Genomic DNA, 22084 nt, shown 5'->3' with positions numbered 1-22084 from the left:
TATAACTTGTGAACTCACCAACCTTGTGTTGACACTTTTAGTATGTTATTCTCAGGTAGCCGAGGCGGGCGCGCGGTTTAGGAACATGCATTGATTGAAAACGCTTTTGTCCTGCAAACTTATTTTTAACGATTATCTTTGGTTTTAAGTCGTCCTGCGTGACGCAACTTTTGATTAAAGGTTTTTACGCTTCCGCATTTAAATTACTCGTAAACGTTTTCATGGTTTTGAAACTTTATTTTATGGTTTGATTATAACTGATGATTCCGATCCTGCCAGTTCACACCCTCTGACGGTAAAACTCCGTTAGTGGATTTTGAGGGTGTGACAGATTGGTATCAGAGCCATTGGTTATAGCGAACTAGAAGCTGCATGCATACTAGACTATAACCGCGACGACCCATTAGTTATAATGATACGCACTGCATAGGTTTGTGTAGTCTTGTAATCTTATCTCTTTACCTCTTTCACTCATACGCGCGCGCGTACACGGCTTACCTGTAGGAATGTCGACGCCACCCTCATCATCATCCGATTCGATGACGCATGCTCACGGGAAGGAACCGCAGTTACCCACCGCATCGCCACCCCGCGTAGTCCCGGAACTCGAAGCTCCCGCACCGAAGAGGTACCGCCTATCCGGAGGCATTTACGAAAACGACGTTAGCTGGGATTGGTACCCTAACATGATCAGACGTATGGTCTATCGCGAACAAGTTCCCCCGTTACCTCACCCGAACCACCCTGCTTATCCCAACACCCTGCCACCCATAACCGAACCTGTAGAGCGAGTTCTCGCAGCTGTTGTTTCATGTTTGGAGCGTGATGTGGGTTACATGCGCTATACGAGAGCGAACGTTTCCGGACTGTTAAAAGACGGAACCGAGGCTAAGGAGGAGATTGCCCGCATGACAGTGGCAATGAAGGAAATGCAAGAGGCTAGTGATCAACAGATGAAGATTATGAGAAAGATGCAAGTTGAGATGATAGACTTGCAAGAGCAACTCCAAGTAGCAAGGACCCGAACCGAGATAGCTTTAGAGCGCTGCGATGTCTTACAAATGCAAATTGCTCAGAACGCAGCCGAACCCGAGGCAGAGCCTGAGGCAGAACCTGAGGCAGAGCCTGAAGAAGAACCGGAGGAAGAACCGGCTGAGGAGGAGGCACACTCAGAGGTGTCCTCAGACGATGACATCTAGACACGGTCGCGGTAATATCAACTTGACTGCAGCAGAACTCCAAACTCTGCTGAATGACCACGGGGCGGCCGCTCTAGCCGCACACTTTCAGAATCAAGCTGGAGGTCCAACTGGATCGTGTACTTTCAAGAATTACCTTGACTGCAAGCCCAGTTCGTTTAAGGGCACTGAGGGAGCTATAGGCTTCCTGCGTTGGGCCGAGAAGGTCGAGTCGGCATTTGAGATGGGTAAGTGTCCCCCTGCCAGTAGGGTCAAATTCACTGCTGGAACACTGGAGGATTCTGCCCTTACTTGGTGGAATTTGAACGTGCAGATCCTTGGATTGGAACTGGCTAACGCGATGAACTGGGAGGAGTTCAAAAACATGATGCGAGAGGAGTACTGTCCGAGAGAGGAGATTTCGATTTTAGAGTCAGAATTTTGGTCGTTGAAGATGGTGGGCTCAGAAATTGAAGCCTACACTACTCGTTCTCACGAGTTGGCTGTGATGTGTCCGCGGATGGTGGATCCGCCGAGTAAGAGGATTGAGATGGATATCGATGGGTTAGCACCGCAGATTCAGGGCATGGTGATGTCTTCCAGACCAGCCACGATTCAACAAGCGATCCGTTTAGCTCACAAACTGACGGATCAAGCTGTGACCTAAGGTGCGTTACCACCTAGGGGTTCGACCACTAAAGCCCGTGACAACCCGAGTAACGACAATAACAGCAACAGCAACCCGAACAGCGGGAAGAGCAAGTTTGACAACACCAGATCTTCATCCTCGAACCTCCCACCGCAACAGCACTACCGTAAGCCCGAATTCACTCGGAGCTTTAACACTCAGACTCACAACAACAACAACAACGGTAGCGGGCAGGTTTCGAGCGGATATGCTGGGAAATATCCAAAGTGCAACAGGTGCAACTATCATCATGTTGGCCAGTGTGACCGTGTCAAGTGTCAAAGATGCGGAAAGATAGGTCACAAAGCGAAAGAATGTAGAGGAGACCTTGCGGCAAAGGGTGTTCCTAAGCCACCGATGACGACGAAAGGATGTTTTGAATGTGGGCAGGAAGGCCATTTCCGGAAAGATTGCCCCAAGCTGAAACAGAATGACAACAATGGGGGTAATGGAAGTGGCAGTAATGGTGGAGGCAATGGCAAGGGAAGAGCGTTTGTGATTGGATCGGGTCAAGCCCGCAATGATCCGCACGTGGTGTCTGGTAAGTTCCCTGTAAACGATTGTTTTGCTTCTGTTTTGTTTGACACTAGAGCTGACAGGAGTTTTGTGTCGAAAGCCTTTAGCCAACTTTTAGACTTAACTCCAACCCCGTTAGATGCTAAGTTTCCTGTTGAATTAGCTGACGGTAAGACTATAATAACGACTCATGTACTTGCGGGATGTAAGTTAAAACTGTCAGGTCATGTCTTTGATATCGACCTTATTCCTTTTACGCTTAGTAGTTTCGATGTCGTTGTCGGCATGGACTGGTTATCCGAGAACCGAGCGGAGATTATATGCCATGATAAGATAGTCCATATTACTACCCCTTCCGGCGAGACGATTTCGGTCCGAGGTGAGAGAAGCGGCATGACCACCAGCATCATTACCCTTATGAAGGCGCAGAAGTATCTACGAAAGGGTCATCCGGCAATTTTGGCACATATTGTTGAGAAACCCGCGGAGGAGAAACGAATTGAAGATATACCTGTTGTGCGAGACTTCCCGGAAGTTTTCCCGGAGGATTTGCCCGGACTCCCTCCTATTCGTCAGGTTGAATTCCAAATCGAGTTGACACCCGGTGCAGCACCCATAGCACGAGCCCCGTATCGGCTCGCACCGGCGGAACTTCAGGAGTTGTCCACTCAGTTGCAAGATTTGTTGGATAAGGGTTTTATCCGACCTAGCTCATCGCCGTGGGGAGCCCCTGTCTTGTTTGTCCGAAAGAAAGACGGGACTTTCCGAATGTGCATCGACTACCGGGAGTTGAACAAGGTGACGGTCAAGAACCGTTATCCTTTACCCCGAATTGATGATTTGTTTGACCAGCTTCAAGGATCGAGTTACTACTCGAAGATCGATCTGCGATCCGGTTACCACCAACTGAGAGTGCGCGAAGAAGATATCTCAAAACGGCTTTCAGAACACGGTATGGTCACTACGAGTTTTCGGTTATGCCTTTTGGACTAACCAACGCACCAGCCATATTTATGGATCTCATGAATAGAGTATGCAAGGCGTACCTCGACAAGTTTGTGATTGTTTTCATTGATGATATTCTCGTCTACTCCAAGAACGAAGCTGACCATGAAGAGCACTTAAGGGTAATTCTGGAGTTATTGAAGAAGGAACAACTGTATGCTAAACTCTCGAAATGTGAATTTTGGCTTCGCGAGGTTCACATTTTAGGACATGTGATCAACGAGAATGGTATCCATGTCGATCCCGGTAAGGTAGAGGCCATCAAAAACTGGGAAGCACCTAAGACTCCGACGGAGGTGCGGCAATTCCTAGGACTGGCCGGCTACTACCGGCGTTTCATCGAGGGATTTTCAAAGATTGCTCAACCCCTCACCGTTTTGACTCACAAAGGCACTAAGTACAATTGGGGTGACGCGCAAGAATCCGCTTTTCAACTGTTGAAGACCAAACTCTGTAGCGCCCCTATTCTAGCCCTCCCCGAGGGAACGGAAAATTTTGAGGTACACTGTGACGCATCTATACAAGGTCTCGGTTGTGTGCTGATGCAACTCGAGAAGGTTATAGCTTACGCCTCTCGACAACTATGGGTTCACGAGAAGAACTACACGACCCACGATTTGGAACTCGGAGCTGTGGTGTTTGCTCTTAAGATATGGAGGCATTACTTGTACGGTACCAAGTTTACCATTTACACCGACCACAAGAGTCTCCAGCATATCTACGATCAGAAGGAGCTGAACATGCGACAGCGTCGTTGGGTCGAGCTGCTCAAAGATTATGATTGTGCCATCAAGTACCACCCTGGCAAGGCCAATGTGGTGGCCGACGCCCTCAGCAGAAAAGAAACAGATAAACCCAGACGGGTGAGAGCATTGCAACTCACGATTCATGCCAGCTTACCCGATCAGATTCGCGATGCGTAACTTGAAGCTTTGAAAGATGATAATCTTCCATCGGAACTCATGCGGGGCATGAACAAGCAACTTGAAACCAGATCGGACGGGGTCCGATATTTTGAGAACCGGATTTGGGTTCCACGATGCGGAGAGTTGAGAACTCTAGTGATGGACGAAGCTCACAAGTCCCGATATTCTATCCACCCTGGCTCAGATAAAATGTATCATGATTTAAAGGCACTTTATTGGTGACCGAACATGAAAGCCGACATTGCCACCTACGTGAGCAAATGCTTGACTTGTGCCATAGTCAAGATAGAATACCAGAAACCATCTGGTCTACTGCAACAACCGGAACTCCCAATGTAGAAATGGGAACACATCTCAATGGATTTTATTACGGGTTTACCTAAGACACCGACAGGATGCGATACCATCTGGGTGATCGTTGACCGGTTGACTAAATCGGCACACTTCCTAGCGATTAAAGAAACGGACAAAATGGAAAGACTGACTCGTGTTTACATGAAGGAAGTAGTGTCGAGACACGGAGTGCCTGTCTCGATCATTACCGATCGAGATTCTCGTTTCACTTCGCACTTTTGGAAGTCGCTGCAAAGCGCACTAGGCACCCGTCTTGATATGAGCACAGCATACCATCCTCAGACGGATGGGCAAAGTGAACGAACTATTCAGACCCTGGAGGATATGTTGCGTGCATGCGTATTGGATTTCGGAAAACGTTGGGAACCCCACTTACCCTTGGTAGAGTTTTCGTACAATAACAGCTACCACGCAAGTATTAAGGCAGCGCCGTTTGAAGCGCTGTACGGACGGAAGTGTCGATCACCACTCTGCTGGGCAGAGGTGGGTGACGGCCAAATCACTGGTCCAGAACTGGTACTCGAAACTTCGGAAAAGATTGTTCAAATCCGAAATCGCATGGCAGCAGCACGAGACCGCCAAAAGAGTTACGCCGACAAGCGTCGAAAACCTCTCGAATTTCAAGTGAACGATCGAGTGTTACTCAAAGTCTCACCTTGGAAAGGTGTGGTTCGCTTTGGGAAGCGAAACAAACTCAACCCACGGTATGTTGGTCCGTACCGGATAACTGAGCGCATTGGTCCGGTGGCGTACCGACTGGACCTACCAACAGAACTCAGTGGCGTACACGATGTATTCCACGTATCAAATTTGAAGAAATGCCTATCTGATGAAACCCAAGTAGTCCCTTTGGAGGAACTACAAGTTGATGAACAGTTACGTTTCATTGAGGAACCAGTCGAGGTTTTGGATTGGGAAACCAAAACGCTCAAACACAGCAAAATTCCAATCGTTAAGGTTCGTTGGAACTCGAGACGTGGACCGGAATTCACGTGGGAACGCGAGGATCAAATGATGAAAAAGTATCCTCACCTTTTTGAAGGGCTAACCAAACACAGAAAACCGCGAAACTCGGCAAACCGTCAGACATCACCGGAGGTATGAATTAAATTTCAGGACGAAATTTCTTTCTACTAGGGGATGATATGACAAACTGAAAATTTTTTTTTCTTACTCTTTCAGACTCTCATCACGACTTGACTCAAATTTTCGGGACGAAAATTCTTTAACATGGGAATGATGTGACAATCGTCAATTTCAGGTTAACTCCGTTAACTCAACTCCGTCAATTCAAACTTAAAGATCATTGAATCTATAACGCACACTTCATTACATTTAAACTAGGGTTTAAATGACGCTTAACACTTACTACATGTGTAGTCTTTCGGGATTTGCACCGAAACGCAAACAAGTTGACGCAAACGATTGAGGAATAAACGAAAAACGTCAACATAATAATTATGTGATAATTATGTGTTAACATATGTGTTACTTGATTATATTGTGTGTAATGCTAAACAAGAAACAAGAACTAAGTTAGTTAAGTTAGAAAAACAACACTTGAAAGTAGAGGGACTTGAGTGTAACTTGTGTGTCTATAAATATAACCTTAAAAATTAAACCCTAACTATTATTATTATTATTAATCCCAACCCGATCGGCCCCCCTCCCCTTTGCTCCTTGCTGCCGTCGACTTCCACACACACATACATCAAGAAATCAAGTGTTTAATCCAAGAACTAGGTGCTAGGAAGGTATAATTGATCATCCTTTACATTCTTGTAGCTTAATTTTGATGTTTGTTGGGTTAACCACAAACCCTAGACCTGCCGATTTTGTGTATGTAGATAGCTAACATGATTGTGGTTGATTGAATGATGATTTGATAAGTAGATTGAATCTTGTTGCATGTTGATTGTTGTGTCTTTGATTTGAGTTCAAACACAAACCCTAATCAAGTATGTAATATGTAATTGATGTGTATAAATGGTGTTTATGGAGTCTAGAGGATCACATGAATGCATGATAGTTCATAGGTTGTTAATATATGGAGTTTGGATGCAAACAGATTCTGGACAGAATGTGTATACGATGTTTAAGTGACTGTAACGAAGTGTAAACGTGAAAGTTGGTTGAGATTGTGGGTACCGCAGTAAACTAGGTTGAGTCTAGTTTCTATAAAGTATAAGTTTGTAATTTTTTGGACAAGTAGAAGTTAACTTTTATGATTTTACAAAAACGTTGTGCAAAGCTGAGCTGTTAGACCTGCTGTTAGGTTATGTTGTAAATGTTATATCTCATGAACTACGAGACCAATTGGGTTGGTTCCACTTCTGGAAGTTGACTCATTGAGTTAGGAACCAAACCCAAGTGGTCTTGCATTTATTGGATTTTTCGTTTAACGGGAATTGCAAATAACATTCTGTTGTGCATGAATCTGACTGTTATGAGTTTGCTGTAATGATTTGAGGATTGTGAGAAAACTATGAGGAATAAAAATGTAATAAAATATGTTCTGGAAACCTAAGACATATGTGCTTCTGTGATGATTTTTGGTAAATTAATTGAGATGCTATGATCGGTGAAATAGTACAATCTTTCTAGTAGGATTTCTGTCTCGGTGAAACTAGCTGCTGAGTTGTGTAAAAATGCATGAAACGTGATACTTGTTATATAATTGCTATGTTTTGACCAAAATACCCTTGCGGGGAATAATTGCTAAGTGATTGCCATGATTTGACCAAATTGCCCTTATGGGGAATAATGGCTAGTTAATTGTTATTTGTTGACCAAAATGCCCTTACGGGAAAAATTGCTAGTAATGTACATTATGAATACATGACACGTATATGATTGCTTACACATGTGATGTGTCACAAAAACACTTGTTAAAGACACACACGATTCACGAACGAAACACGAAACATGTTATGTGCATAGGTATTATGTGCCGGGTCTAGAGACTCGATAATATTCCGACACTTAGAAAAATCTCTTTGTTGTTTTAGAACGTTAGAGAGAGTTTTTCGGTGACGCGCATCTTGGTGATTATTTTGGGAAATTCTTCGCAAACAGTGAGTTTCACTTTCCCCTCTTTAAACTGTTTTCAAACGCTTTTCACTTGGGGGAGATAACATACTCCACAACGCATTTAAGATTTTGTTATAAATTATATATCACTTGTAAAGGCTAAGTGGCAAACGAAACATTTGAAGTCCTACACATCGAACCGGTTAATATTTTGAATAGCGAGTCACTGTTGAGTAGTACTACTGGGTTTGACAAACCCCACCCAACGCTAAACTCGACTGGAGGTCGAGCGGGTGTAATTTTGGCTAACACGTACCATGGTCTGGAGGACCTGGTGACAAGGCACTTACTAAACGAGTCAGCTTCGGTGTCGAACACTTAGTAATACTTGTTGTATAGACTAGCTACCTATCGATATATAATTTGACATAACACTATCTGGTAACGCAAAACGCTTAACGCAAAACGCCGTAACGTGGTTACGCAAAACGCTTAACGCAAAACGCCGTAACGTGGTTACGCAAAACGCTTAACGCAAAACGCCGTAACGTGGTTACGCAAAACGCTTAACGTAAAACGCTGAACGCAAACGCTAAACGATTTATTTTATATAACTTGTGAACTCACCAACCTTGTGTTGACACTTTTAGTATGTTATTCTCAGGTAGCCGAGGCGGGCGCGCGGTTTAGGAACATGCATTGATTGAAAACGCTTTTGTCCTGCAAACTTATTTTTAACGATTATCTTTGGTTTTAAGTCGTCCTGCGTGACGCAACTTTTGATTAAAGGTTTTTACGCTTCCGCATTTAAATTACTCGTAAACGTTTTAATGGTTTTGAAACTTTATTTTATGGTTTGATTATAACTGATGATTCCGATCCTGCCAGTTCACACCCTCTGACGGTAAAACTCCGTTAGTGGATTTTGAGGGTGTGACAATTATTAATTCTTCTGTCGTACTTATACTTGTTTGTTAATAGATTTGTAAGAGTATTATTCCGATAGATAATTCTTCTATAGATTTCATTAATATCCGAGGTCACTAGTTTATCCTCGTGGAAATTCTTTGAAGAAAGGCAAGAATCAAATAATTTTATACGGTCGAACAAAATATCTTTCATTTTCCCCTCTTCTTATACCTTTAAAGCCACAAGTACCGGCAGAGGACCAATAAACCATTCGCCCTCGTACATCTACAACAGTCACAATGGTATTATTGAAACTTATATGAATATGAATAACCCCCTTTGATATTTTACGTATACTCTTACGTGAACTAGTACGCCCACATGAACTCTTTTTATGCATAGCTTTTGCCATATTTTATCATCTCATACTATCATTACCGTCTGGACAATTAGACATCCAACCTGTAATCGCAACGACCCAATTGCATGAGCGAATCTCTACCAACTGAGCTATATCCCCCCTCCGAGCCATGCATGATATCATGAAAAATAGATACAAGTTTTTGGCTGCTACTTAGTATCGGCAATAGCCTGCCAATAGGTTTGAAAAAGTATCTAAAAATAAACATTCTGGAGCTACAAAGATAGTTATTAAATCGTTAGCACTGCATAAAACATTCCTCCTATAGTAGCTGTTAATACGAATAAGAGAAACTTTGTTACAGCCATTTTTGCACATCCAATGTATGGCTTACCACCAACCAACAACCAGCACATGAGCACTGCCAATATTTTCAAAAAACAAACATAAAAAAAAATCATCCGACTAAAACCGTCTAGTAGCAAATAATCAAATGGCTAAAATTGTAACATATTACAGGGCACCATTAAACTCGAATCCACGGCTGATGATTTTTTTTCGAACGACCAACAAACATAGAATGCCTAGGTACTCCGAACGGGGTGACCCAATGGTAAAAGTCCACCGTTAGCTGGCCTAACCCAACCGTACGGAGCCCTTAAGCGCCTCCAAGTTATCTTTAGTTTCGGAAAAAACCCACCCGTCTGAAGATCCACTGATAGTAAAACCCGGGAGCCCTCACGGCTCATGATAATAATAATAATAATAATATACCATATACCCTCAAACCATCACAACCGTCAGATCATCCAATCCAACGGCTGCAAGAAAACCCTAACCTAAACCTTCGTTTCACCGATTATAAAAGCCTCGTCTCCATTATTTCTCAACACTCATCCATCAACCTCCACACATCGGCAGCTGCAGCTGCAGCAGCATAATAATATCATTATTATTCACTAAGGTAGCCTCTAATCCTTTAGTAATCGGTATGCTCATCTCTATTCATGCTCGATCGTCAACTGCTTATCGTTTTGAGCTGTATTGTATCGATTGTGCGTGTTTTGATGTAGTCTAGGGTTTATGATTTGAGTTATATGATGTGTTATTGCTAATATTTCTTGTTTATTATTATTATTATTATTATTATTCACTAAGGTAGCCTATAATCCTTTAAGCATCTGTAATCTATATTCATGTTCGATCGTTTAATTGTTAATCGTTTCTTCTGAGATCTATTTTATTAGTATTATTATTATTATTATTATTGTTGTTGTTGTTTACTAAGGTAGCTTATAATCCTGTAATCATCTGTAATCTGTATGCTCGTTCGATCGTTAACTGTTAATCGTTTCTACTGAGATCTATTGTATCGATTGTGTGTGTTTTGATGCAGTCTAGGGTTTATGATTTGAGTTATATTACCTGTTATTGGGTGAGTTTTAGCTAGTAAGAAGTAGATTAACTGATTTTGATTTAATAATTGTTTATAATTTTTGTTTTTATGTTGATTTGATTGATATGTATACTGATTTGTAACTAATAATCGTTCTGAGCTGCGATGCAGTCGATATCGATATAACGGTGATATATCGGTTATCGGCCCCTTGTTAGAATGTCGGTCAGAATATCGGTACCAATAATATCAGCGATATTGACCGATATTTGACCGTTATATCACTGATATCAGTGTTTTACAGGGGTGTTTGGGATTGCTTATTTTCACTAACTTATAACTTATTAACTTTTTGAAAAATAATAAGGTGTTTGGGTTTGCTTTTGATGTGAGAGGGAAAAGTTAATAAGCTACACTTTTATAACTTATGAAAAGTTATAAGGAGGTAAAATAAGGTGTTTGGGATTGCTTTTGATGTGAGAGGGAAAAGTTAATAATCCCAAACACCTCCTAAGTCTTAATTATCAATTTTTAGTGTTCAATGTCAGTGTTTTAACTCTTAATCAGTTCCTACTTGCTACGATTGTTAGTATTTTGCAAGTTGCAAAAGGTTAATTTGTTATTAGTAGGAGAGTATACTGAATTATTAGTGTTAAATTGCTATATGTATGAATTTTACTTGATATTAAAATTACCAATATATCACTGCGATAACAAATATCTCAGATACCGGTCCTTGATGATATCCGATATTATTCCGCATTAACTGCTTATCTGAGCTGTATTATATTGATTCTGGTGTGTTGTGATTTGTTCTAGGGTTAATGATTTGAGTTATACGTTGATGAATTTATTGATTCAGTGTTTCTGTGTGTGTGTGTTTGATTGCTGATTTTTGCTTGTTGATTTAAGTTAATGGATGGGTTTTAGCAAGTAGGAGTTAGGTTTATTGATTTGGATGTAATAATTGCTTTATAATTTGTGTCCTTATGCCTGATTTGGTTAATACAGAAGCTGATTTGATCAGAATATATATATATATATGTATATATATATATATATTTGTATATATTTAACAATTATTATAAAAACAAACCTAATAATAGTTCTCCCTGTTTTCATGTTAAGAATAAAATGTATTTGATCCTGAAACTACACACACACAGAGAGAGACTGATCTGTTCATGATTTAGTTTTGTGTTTGTTTTGAATGCTGTTTGTATATTATAATATGTTGATGTGGATTTGAGGAGATTTTACAGAGTGAAGTTTGTAATACATGCATTATATTTGATTTTACTTGTTGATGAACTATTGGATAATTTGTTACGTATGTATGAGGTTTATAATTTAATAGTTGTTTACAATTTCTGTGTTTAGTTTTATTTGATAAGTATATACTGATTTGTTCATTTTTTGATGGGTTAGTTTCATTTGAGAACTCAAAAAAAGTTTAAGAACTTTTAGGAACTCTTAAAAACAAAATATTTTTTTAACTTTTTTTATATATTAACATTATTTGAGACCTGTTTTATCATATTTATAAAAATTTTTTTTGATTACATATATAAATCACAAGTTATACATGTGTAAAATTTATGTGGTAAAAATTTACATATGTGTAAAAAAACATTGATATGTGTAAAAAAAACTAATTTTCATAATTGTAATCGTAAATATAGATGTCAAAAGTGATAAAACTACACTTAAATAATATTAACATACAAAATTTTTTATAAAAAACGTTAGTTATTAAGAGTTCCTACAAGTTCTTAAATAATTTAAATGATACTAATCCTATATATATATATAGTTTTGTACAGTCTGATATGTTCATGAATGTTGCTTGTATATCATAATTTGTCAGACTTGTTCTAGAATAATGTTGTGTTATTGTAGATTTGTGTGAAGTATACTATTGTAGATTTTACAGAGTGAAGTTTGTAATACATGCATTATATTTGATTTTACTTGTTGATGAACTATTGGATAATTTGTTACGTATGTATGAGGTTTATAATTTAATAGTTGTTTACAATTTCTGTGTGTAGTTTTATTTGATAAGTATATACTGATTTGTTCATTTTTTGATGGGTTAGTTTCATTTGAGAACTCAAAAAAAGTTTAAGAACTTTACTCTTAGAAACAAAATATTTTTTTAACTTTTTTTATATATTAACATTATTTGAGACCTGTTTTATCATATTTATAAAAATTTTTTTTGATTACATATATAAATCACAAGTTATACATGTGTAAAATTTATGTGATAAAAATTTACATATGTGTAAAAAAACATTGATATGTGTAAAAAAAACTAATTTTCATAATTGTAATCGTAAATATAGATGTCAAAAGTGATAAAACTACACTTAAATAATATTAACATACAAAATTTTTTATAAAAAACGTTAGTTATTAAGAGTTCCTACAAGTTCTTAAATAATTTAAATGATACTAATCCTATATATATATATATAGTTTTGTACAGTCTGATATGTTCATGAATGTTGCTTGTATATCATAATTTGTCAGACTTGTTCTAGAATAATGTTGTGTTATTGTAGATTTGTGTGAAGTATACTATTTGTTAGTTATACTGAAATTGAATTTAATTCTGATATTTTGGAACTAAACCAAACTTAATGGTTTCAGTTTCTGGTTTAATCTGTTAAATGAATAATGAACACACTATTTATTCAATATGTTAACATGTATGCTTTCTATGAGGTATTTGATTTTGATTCAGAGTTTTGTGCAATACTTTTTTGCTGCTTAGTATTGTTTTTTTGAAACTATTGTTTTTGATTTGATGTGTGTTTACTAATAGTATTTTTAAATGTCAACAGCTAACTTAAAATGGGTAAAGAAAAGACTCACATCAGCATTGTCGTCATTGGACATGTCGACTCCGGCAAGTCGACTACCACCGGGCACTTGATTTACAAGCTTGGTGGTATCGACAAGAGGGTTATCGAGCGTTTTGAGAAAGAAGCTGCTGAGATGAACAAGAGGTCATTCAAGTACGCTTGGGTCCTTGACAAACTTAAGGCAGAACGTGAACGTGGTATCACCATTGATATCGCTCTGTGGAAGTTTGAAACCACCAAGTACTACTGCACTGTTATCGATGCACCTGGACATCGTGATTTCATCAAAAACATGATTACTGGTACTTCACAGGCTGACTGTGCTGTTCTTATCATTGACTCGACTACTGGTGGTTTTGAAGCTGGTATCTCCAAAGACGGTCAGACCCGTGAACATGCTTTGCTTGCTTTCACCCTTGGTGTGAAACAAATGATCTGCTGTTGTAACAAGGTTTGTTATAAACCTATAAACTTAAAAAATATATTATTAATTGAATATCATTGAGAATACTAATTTATTTTAATTTTTAATGGTTTGTAGATGGATGCAACTACTCCTAAGTACTCAAAGGCTAGGTATGATGAAATCGTGAAGGAAGTGTCATCCTACTTGAAGAAGGTTGGTTACAACCCCGACAAAATCCCGTTTGTACCCATCTCAGGATTCGAGGGTGACAACATGATCGAAAGGTCAACCAACCTCGACTGGTACAAGGGACCAACTCTTCTTGAAGCTCTTGACCAGATCAACGAGCCAAAACGACCATCTGACAAGCCCCTTCGTCTCCCACTTCAAGATGTGTACAAGATCGGTGGTATTGGAACTGTGCCAGTCGGTCGTGTTGAAACTGGTGTGATCAAGCCCGGTATGGTTGTGACCTTCGGTCCGTCTGGGTTGACCACTGAAGTCAAGTCTGTTGAGATGCACCACGAAGCTCTACAAGAAGCTCTCCCCGGTGACAACGTCGGGTTCAACGTCAAGAACGTTGCAGTCAAGGATCTGAAACGTGGTTACGTTGCTTCCAACTCAAAGGATGACCCTGCTAAGGGTGCAGCCAGCTTCACCTCACAGGTCATCATCATGAACCACCCTGGTCAAATCGGAAACGGTTACGCACCGGTTCTCGACTGCCACACCTCTCACATTGCCGTCAAGTTTTCCGAGCTGTTGACCAAGATTGACCGTCGGTCCGGAAAGGAGTTGGAAAAAGAGCCCAAGTTTTTGAAGAACGGAGACGCGGGTATGGTTAAGATGCTTCCGACCAAGCCTATGGTAGTTGAGACGTTTGCTGAGTACCCGCCACTGGGTCGGTTTGCTGTTCGTGACATGCGTCAGACTGTTGCTGTTGGAGTTATCAAGAGTGTGGAGAAGAAGGACCCGACTGGGGCTAAGGTGACCAAGGCGGCGGTTAAGAAGGGAGCTAAATGATGGGAAGGGAGTTCTTTTATGTTTTATGATGCTTGTTTTATGTTTTGGTACTATTTTTGTTTTTGGATAAGGATTTTTGGTGATTGTCGTTTTTGGCGCCTGCATTGCTGTACTCTAGCCTCACTTGTGAGGATTTGTGGAGGAATTGAGCAACTTGTTGCTTGATGACGGTGGTGCAAGGTGTCCAGGAACCAGCTTTTGTTGCGTGGTTATGTTGAAGACATACTTTTGGTATCGTGTTGTCGTTTTATATTTTGGCATGATAGTGTGACTTTGTTAGGTCTGTATGTACAGGCTTGGATCATTGCTGCTGAAAGCATTCACGCTGCCTGCGTGTAGTCAGGTGAGTGTTTCATTAGGTGCATTTTTGGCCATGGTTGTGGTTAGACATGGACATAAGAACCTGTTCTGGCCCTGGCCTTAGCCGTATTTTTCCTATCCGGTCTGTGGGTACAAAGTGGAAACACCCATTATTTAGAGACCTGACCCAGGAGTGAACCGGAAGCATTTGGTTCCACTTCTATTTGGTCATGATCTTCTGAAGGTTTAAAGGTTTGTCTAGAACGTTTAATTTCATTATGAGCTGATTAGGGTTTAGAACTTCTAAACAGAATTTCTAAACTTTTTTGTTCTGAACTTCTAAACTTGAACGTTTAAAGGTGTTTGTTTTTTGTCAGCATGTTTTAACTAGAACGTTTAATGATGTTCGTTTTTGGTCTGAACGTTTAACTTGAACGTTTAAAGGTGTACCTGGCCAAAACTGGTGAAATTCTGGCTGAAAACCTAACACATCCTGGCAAACAGTCCTGCTTGGCTTTGATGATGAAATTCGGAACGGGTTCCCTTCCTGGTAATGCTTGGTTTTGTTGAAAGTGAATCCTTTTTGGTATATTTTTTTTGCTTTGACCGTGACTTTGTTTGACCTTCCTATTTTCTTTGGCCCATGTTTGAAAGCTAGCAAAAAGTTTGAGCCTCCGTGATCTCTCTTAAATGGCGGTCCACCTTTTTCACTATCTTGCCCAGCATATTTGCCGGGAGCAAGAGCATATCAAAGTCCCCCACTCAGTTGTATCAGATCTAGTATCATCTTGGGTTGAAATTGATGAACTCAAATACCTATTTACTCGGGTTGAAATTATTCGAATACTTTAATTCATTGATGTTGAGTTATGAACTCGAATATAACCCATATAGGTTGTAAGGCTCCTTGTTAAGCTTGTAAAACTTGCTAGTCAGCACTGAGGTTGAACTTATCACGCCACTGCCATGTAAGCAGTGAGTTTTATTTCCGTGTTGAGTTTAACTAACAATAAAGCCCCAAAGTTTTTTGTTGGTTTTGAAACCCGTCATTTTCTCTTCTCTACAAAAGCCCTTTTACCGGCAGGGCCTTGACGTCTGTCGCAGGGTCCCTCACGCCCCCGGACATTGCCAGTGTCCCACCCCCGGCACGATGCCCCGTCTGAGTTTTATTTCCGTGTTGAGTTTAACTAACAATAAAGCCCCAAAGTTTTTTGTTGGTTTTGAAACCCGTCATTTTCTCCTCTTCTCTACAAAAGCCCTTTTACCGGCAGGGCCTTGACGTCTGTCGCAGGGTCCCTCACGCCCCCGGACATTGCCAGTGTCCCACCCCCGGCACGATGCCCCGTCTGTTTCTCCTTCTCCACAGTCGGGCCTTAACGTCCGCTGCAGTGTCCCACTAACCCCCCCAATGCTTAACGCCCCGACATGATGTCGTCCGCTGCAGTGTCCCACTAACCCCCCCAATGCTTAACGCCCCGACATGATGTCCTGCTAACCGGCTAACAATGCCCCTCCTCTCTCCACAAAAGCCCCTTTACTGGCCGGGCCTTAACCTTAATGTCCGCTACAGTGTCCCCATTAACCCCCCAACGACGTCCCGTTAACTGGCTAACAAAAAGCCCTTTACCGCCTGGGCACAGTGCACACGCGCTGAGGTGGCTTTAGCTCCCAACTAGTGTCCAATAATAATGATGTTAAATAAGCTATGCATGAACTTGTAAATGACCTACAAAAGTTTCATACGACCCATATAAGCTGTAATAGTAATGTTAAAATAAGTTGAAATCTCATGACAACTCCCTAATTGACATTATTACTGCTATTGGTACATGTTAACAGTTAAAAAGGTTAAAACCATCCACAACAACCATCATTATTTACTACAACAAAAGCAAACTCCCAAGTAACCTCATAACACAAAACAACACAAAACATACAACTCTCAAAACACCCTCTTACACATTACACAAAGCTATTCACCATCTTTATTTTAGCCCCACTGTCGTAACCCGGATCACACTGACCTTCGCCCTCAGGTATCTCCCCACCGCCACCACCCGGCGCAGCCGAAGCTGATGGGAAGATAGTCGAATGAGGCTGAGCATTAAAAATCTTCGACACCGTATCTTCACTCAACCCGATCGCAGCTGCAAACCCTGGGCCCATCATGGTCTGGAAAACCGACCCTTGGCCCGCCAAGAACTGCGGCCTGTTGTCGCGGGTGGATGTTGTGAACCCGAAGAACACAAACGGGCCTGACCGGGATGCTACTTGACTGAATGGGAAGTAACGCGGGATCCAAAACACGTCGCCTTCAGTCACTTGTGCGTCCATTGCCAAGGTCCCGTTTGGATACACGACTTGTATGTTCCCAGTCACTCTTAGGACCACACCGTATTCGGTCGCTGTTGGGTTAATGTGTGGCGCCATCATCGCTCCCTGTAATGGTTTTAACATGAAGGTTCTTTTTAGCATCTAGGGCTCAGAGCCTACCCGAGCCAAGGCTCAAGCTCGGCTGGTTTAGCTTACGAAAGCTGGGTCTCAACCCGCATTTGTATAAATTGCTGATCTTCTTTTTAGTTTTAACTTTTAATTACATTATATATATATATATATATATATATAACTTCTTTTTAGTTTTAATTTTAGTTTTATATATATAAAAAGTTGTATATGATTCATTTTATTCATATCTTAATATATCTTAATTTTATATTTTATAACTGTTACAAAAATATGTATTTAAACATTAGATAATAAACACAAAATATAATATTTCCGCAAGCTAGTTCGAAGCCGATAAGTGAAGCTCGAACTAGGACTCATTTATTGATTTAGACTCGAGCTCGTTTAAGCTCAACTCGATTCTAGCTCGTTTAACATAACAGATTAGTAACTCTCAAGCTGGATCGAGTCCAACAAGTGAGCTTGGCCTAGGGCATGCTTATTGATTTAGGCTTGAACTTGAGGTCGTTCGGGCCCGGCCTTGTTCGAGGTCGCTCGGGCCCAGCCCGTTTCGAGGCCATTAGGGCCCAGTTTGATTCATGCTTGTTCGGGCCCGGCTTGATCCATGCTTGTTCTAGCCCGGCCCAATTCTAGCTCGTTCAACCCCGGCCCCCATTCGAGCTCTGTTAACGCATCCGTGCAAAATTAACCGTCTAAATTCAACTATATAAGTATAATATAGGTTGTTTACCGCGGTTAGATTGACGAGATAGACCGCAAAGTCTGACAACTTAAGCTCTTTAAAATCGTCACAGTTGACTTCAACACTCCAACCATAATCGTTTCGAAAATGAGCCTCCTTATCACCGTAGATATTATACGAACCCAAGTCATCGTCATCCTTACCCTTAACCTTTCCAAATAAGGAAACCAACTGATTCCTCAACGACCACGACTGCGTTTTCGCTTTCTTACCGGTCTTCGGTCCTACATTGGCAATTTTCATTTGAGTCTTCCTCTCATGCTTCCCTTGCTCCAAGAACCGCGTCCACATGCTCGGTTGACTGTCTGGGTTCAAGAACACTATCGCACAGTCTTGTCGGGCGGTTAGCAACTCACCAACCACTTCGGTCGAAACCTATATATAAAATAACATCACAATGTATAAACCCAAACAAGAGCTAGTTTAACTAGCTGTAGGGTGTGCGTGGTGCGGTTCGATGCGGTTTTGGGCTATAACCGAACCAAAAACCAAACCTCGGTTTTCGGAATTTTAAAACCGTTCGGTTTCGGTTTACGTTTTGGTTTCGGTTTTTTCGGTTTTCTGTTCGGTTTCGGCTTTTACCGTTGAGCCTTGAAAATCAAACTTGAAAATTTTAGGCCTAAAAGAAAGTTTGTCGAAAATAATGAATCTAGGTAGAAATAATTTTGTTAATTATTAACAAATAGACTATTATATATACTTAGCCAAAAATATTTGAGTTAAGTATATATATTAAATTAACATAAATTATTACTTAAAAGTAAAAACTAAAAAATAAAAATCTAGAAATTCTGTTGGGTTCGGATTTTTCGGTTTTTGTTATAAAAACTAAGAAAAATACAAATTTAGAAATTTTGTTCAGATTTTTCGGTTTTTGTTTTTGTTATAGAAACTAAAAAAATAAAAATTTAGAAATTCTGTTCAGTTCAGATTTTTCGGTTTTTGTTACCTGCAAAACTAAAACCGAACCGTTAATTCAGTTTTTACAAAAGCATCAACCAAACTAGCTGTGGTCGGTGTTTGTTTCTGTTCGGTTATTTTGGTTTCTTGCACACCCCTAACTAGCTGTTATGTTTCTGTTCGGTTATTTTGGTTTCTTGCACACCCCTAACTAGCTGTGGTGGTTATAACGGTTACGAATTAGTTACATTGAGCGCTGTCGGGAGTCTGTAGATCGAACCCGGCAAGCACCGACCTCGGGTATGCTCCTCCGGTGAGCGAAAATGACTACAAACCAAAGTAATAAATTAGTTAATAATATGTATAAACTGTAAACAGTGATGGCTATAGGAGATTTGAAGATTTAACTACCTCGAATGATTCCCAGTCGATGCTTTCGGCCGTGTCGATGCTAGTGATGATTTGTAACCTTTGACCCTGAGCGGTGTTAATGATATAGAACGGTGAACCCGCTTGGATTCGGTACAAATCTCCGGATTTAAGATCTTTTTCGACAAGGTTGTCGTTGTAGATCGATCCGATTCTCGCCTCACCTACATGTTAAACTAGGGGTGTGAATTTCTAACAGGACACGAAAAACCAAGACGAACGTAAATATGAAATTCATGGGTTTCGGTTTGGTATAAACGTGTTCAGGTCGAACCTGCACACCCGTTTAACTAAATGGGTTGGTTCGTGGGCCCTTTTAACTAAAGGAGTGGGTTTGTTGGTCGCCGTGTAAACCAGTTTAACTAAACGGCCTAGGAACACCAGGACCGGGTGTTCACGGATTATCCGTTTAAACCAATATATTTTTTAATGGTATCTTATGGTTTTTATTTTGTTTTTATTAAATTTCATGTTATAAATTAAATTTGTTGGGTATCTTACAATAAAAATTTAAAACTAAAAAGGAAATTGACATAATATTTTATAATTAGAATGCAACTCTTTTATAAAAATATAAATATTTTTTTTATAAAAATGTGAAGTCCAATATTAATATGTGAAAACAATAAAAAACTAATAATTTTTGTTTCATGTAATAAACTAAATTTGTTGGGTATGTTATGGTAAAAATTTAAAACCAAAAACTAAAAAGGAAATTGACATAATGCTTTATAATCACAATGCAACTCCTTTATAAAAAGAATACATTTTTATATAAAATATAATTTAATTTATTAGTTAAGTAATAAAAAAACCAAAAGTTTTTGAGTCAAACAAATCTGTGTTGTGTTCGGGTCAACAAGTAAATATAATATGTGAATATGGGGTGGTGTTTGGGCTTATATGTGTTAAGTGGGCTTAAATGTGTTGTGTTGTGTTCGGGTCAACCCGTGAATCGTTCGGGTTAACACGTAATTATAATATGTGAATATGGGGTGGTGTTTGGGCTTATATGTGTTAAGTGGGCTTAAATGTGTTGTGTTGTGTTCGGGTCAACCCGTGAATCGTTCGGGTTAACACGTAATTATAATATGTGAATATGGGGTGGTGTTTGGGCTTAAATGTGTTGTTTTGGGTTCGGGTCAACCCGTGAATATGTGAACACGGGGTCGTGTTTGGGCTTAATTGTCTTAAGCTATATCCGGGCTCAGGTCGGGTTGGACCCAACAACCCCTAAATTTAAACCCTTCTAACAAATAATATTGGTTGCCATGAAAAATTCAAATGTTACAAAATAACATGGTGTGAATAATACATTTAAGTAAATATGGAAAAAGTAAAATGTACAATATTGGTTATGATAATTAAATTGATAATACCTGTTTCAACAAAGAAGATTAAACTAGAATCAAGATATTGTGGGATGAACATGCTATTAGGTTCCATAGTAATGAACCCAATATGCATGGGACTCTATACTTCCCACCAACACCCCTCACCACCCTCATCCCTCCGGCGTCCGTCTTCACCACGCGCTTAAAATCCGACAATATATACCTTCGTTTCTCCGTCCAACCCGTTGCCCATCGCCGCCAGGCAAACTACCACCACTACCACCAGCACCACCATTACCACCAGCACCACCTCTGGGACCATACTCTTCCCCAGGAGGAAAATACCCCCCTTCACCATGCTCATATTGTTCCTCGGGCGGGAACACTTTGCTCGCCCGTTTGTTAGGGTCCTGACCCTGACCATGACCAGGGTCAGGACTGTAACCAGGACGATAATAACCTTTTTCACCCTTTTCTTCAGGCGGGAAGACTTTGCTCGCCCGTCTGTCTTGGTCACTTTCACTAGTGACCCAACCATGGTCACGGTCGTGACCTTCAAACGGAAAGACTTTGCTTCCCTGTCTGTCATTACTGGCGGCCACCAATACACTGGTTGTACTGGTGGCCACCGCTAGGGCTAGTAGGATAAACATACATTTGAACATACATTTGGATAACATGTTTGCTATGTTTAGAGTGGATTGACTTGGTGGAAGAGTGTATTAGTAGTTTAAGTAGGTGAGTTGAGGTGGGACACGTGGCAGTTATGCAATAAATGTTTTGCATGGGTGGCATTTGATTAGCATCAACACATTTACTATAGATGTTAATAATATGTTGGTAGCACACATGTCACTAATTTCATGCACCAAACCATGACTATCTTTTGCACCATTTCTAAAATGTTCTTCAGAATATGACTATGCTTATTTTATTATTTTAATTTTTGTGATTTCTTTTAAACTCTAAATTTTTAGTTAAGTTGAAATATAGTTTTATATAAACTTAACACTTTTGTATAAACTAATTTTGTTTCCATAAAAGTTAGTTATGTTTCAAAAATATAATCATATAAAATCAACATGAGATACGACGATCAGATAAAAACTTTTGCGTTGTTGCGAGACTGCTAAGCAAAAATAAATTGATGTAAGAATGCAGAACCATGGACGCACGTTGTGCCATGCTAACTCGGATCATAGAAATGAATACCTAAATCGAAACAGTAAAAAAATATTATTCTAGTGGGTT

The 22084-nt window shown here is 40.1% G+C and overlaps 1 protein-coding gene and 1 pseudogene across 1 annotated transcript; one reads left to right on the top strand and one right to left on the bottom strand.

Annotated features, from left to right (window-relative positions):
* The first annotated feature begins 13222 nt into the window (after positions 1–13222).
* Positions 13223–14828, top strand: LOC143557956 (elongation factor 1-alpha-like). The gene is made up of 2 exons (XM_077046904.1): positions 13223–13684; positions 13775–14828. The coding sequence occupies exons 1-2, from the start codon at positions 13223–13225 to the stop codon at positions 14660–14662; spliced, it is 1350 nt and encodes a 449-aa protein (XP_076903019.1). The 3' UTR covers positions 14663–14828.
* Positions 14829–16924: 2096 nt separating this feature from the next.
* On the bottom strand, positions 16925–21513 carry LOC143557962 (vicilin-like seed storage protein At2g28490; annotated as a pseudogene).
* Between the last annotated feature and the right edge of the window lie 571 nt (positions 21514–22084).

Source organism: Bidens hawaiensis, unplaced genomic scaffold (assembly GCF_021521415.1).
Source record: "Bidens hawaiensis isolate Kalapana, Puna unplaced genomic scaffold, B.hawaiensis_p1.1 tig00019292_1, whole genome shotgun sequence".
In the NCBI taxonomy this organism is placed as follows: domain Eukaryota; kingdom Viridiplantae; phylum Streptophyta; class Magnoliopsida; order Asterales; family Asteraceae; genus Bidens; species Bidens hawaiensis.
This window is presented reverse-complemented; position numbering and strand designations above follow the sequence as displayed.

Bases quoted from the DNA above. Each gene is read 5' to 3' on its own strand.
- LOC143557956 (XM_077046904.1), top strand. From the start codon at position 13,223: ATGGGTAAAGAAAAGACTCACATCAGCATTGTCGTCATTGGACATGTC. The intron at 13,685-13,774 runs GTTTGTTATAAA...AATGGTTTGTAG, and splicing joins TGATCTGCTGTTGTAACAAG to ATGGATGCAACTACTCCTAA.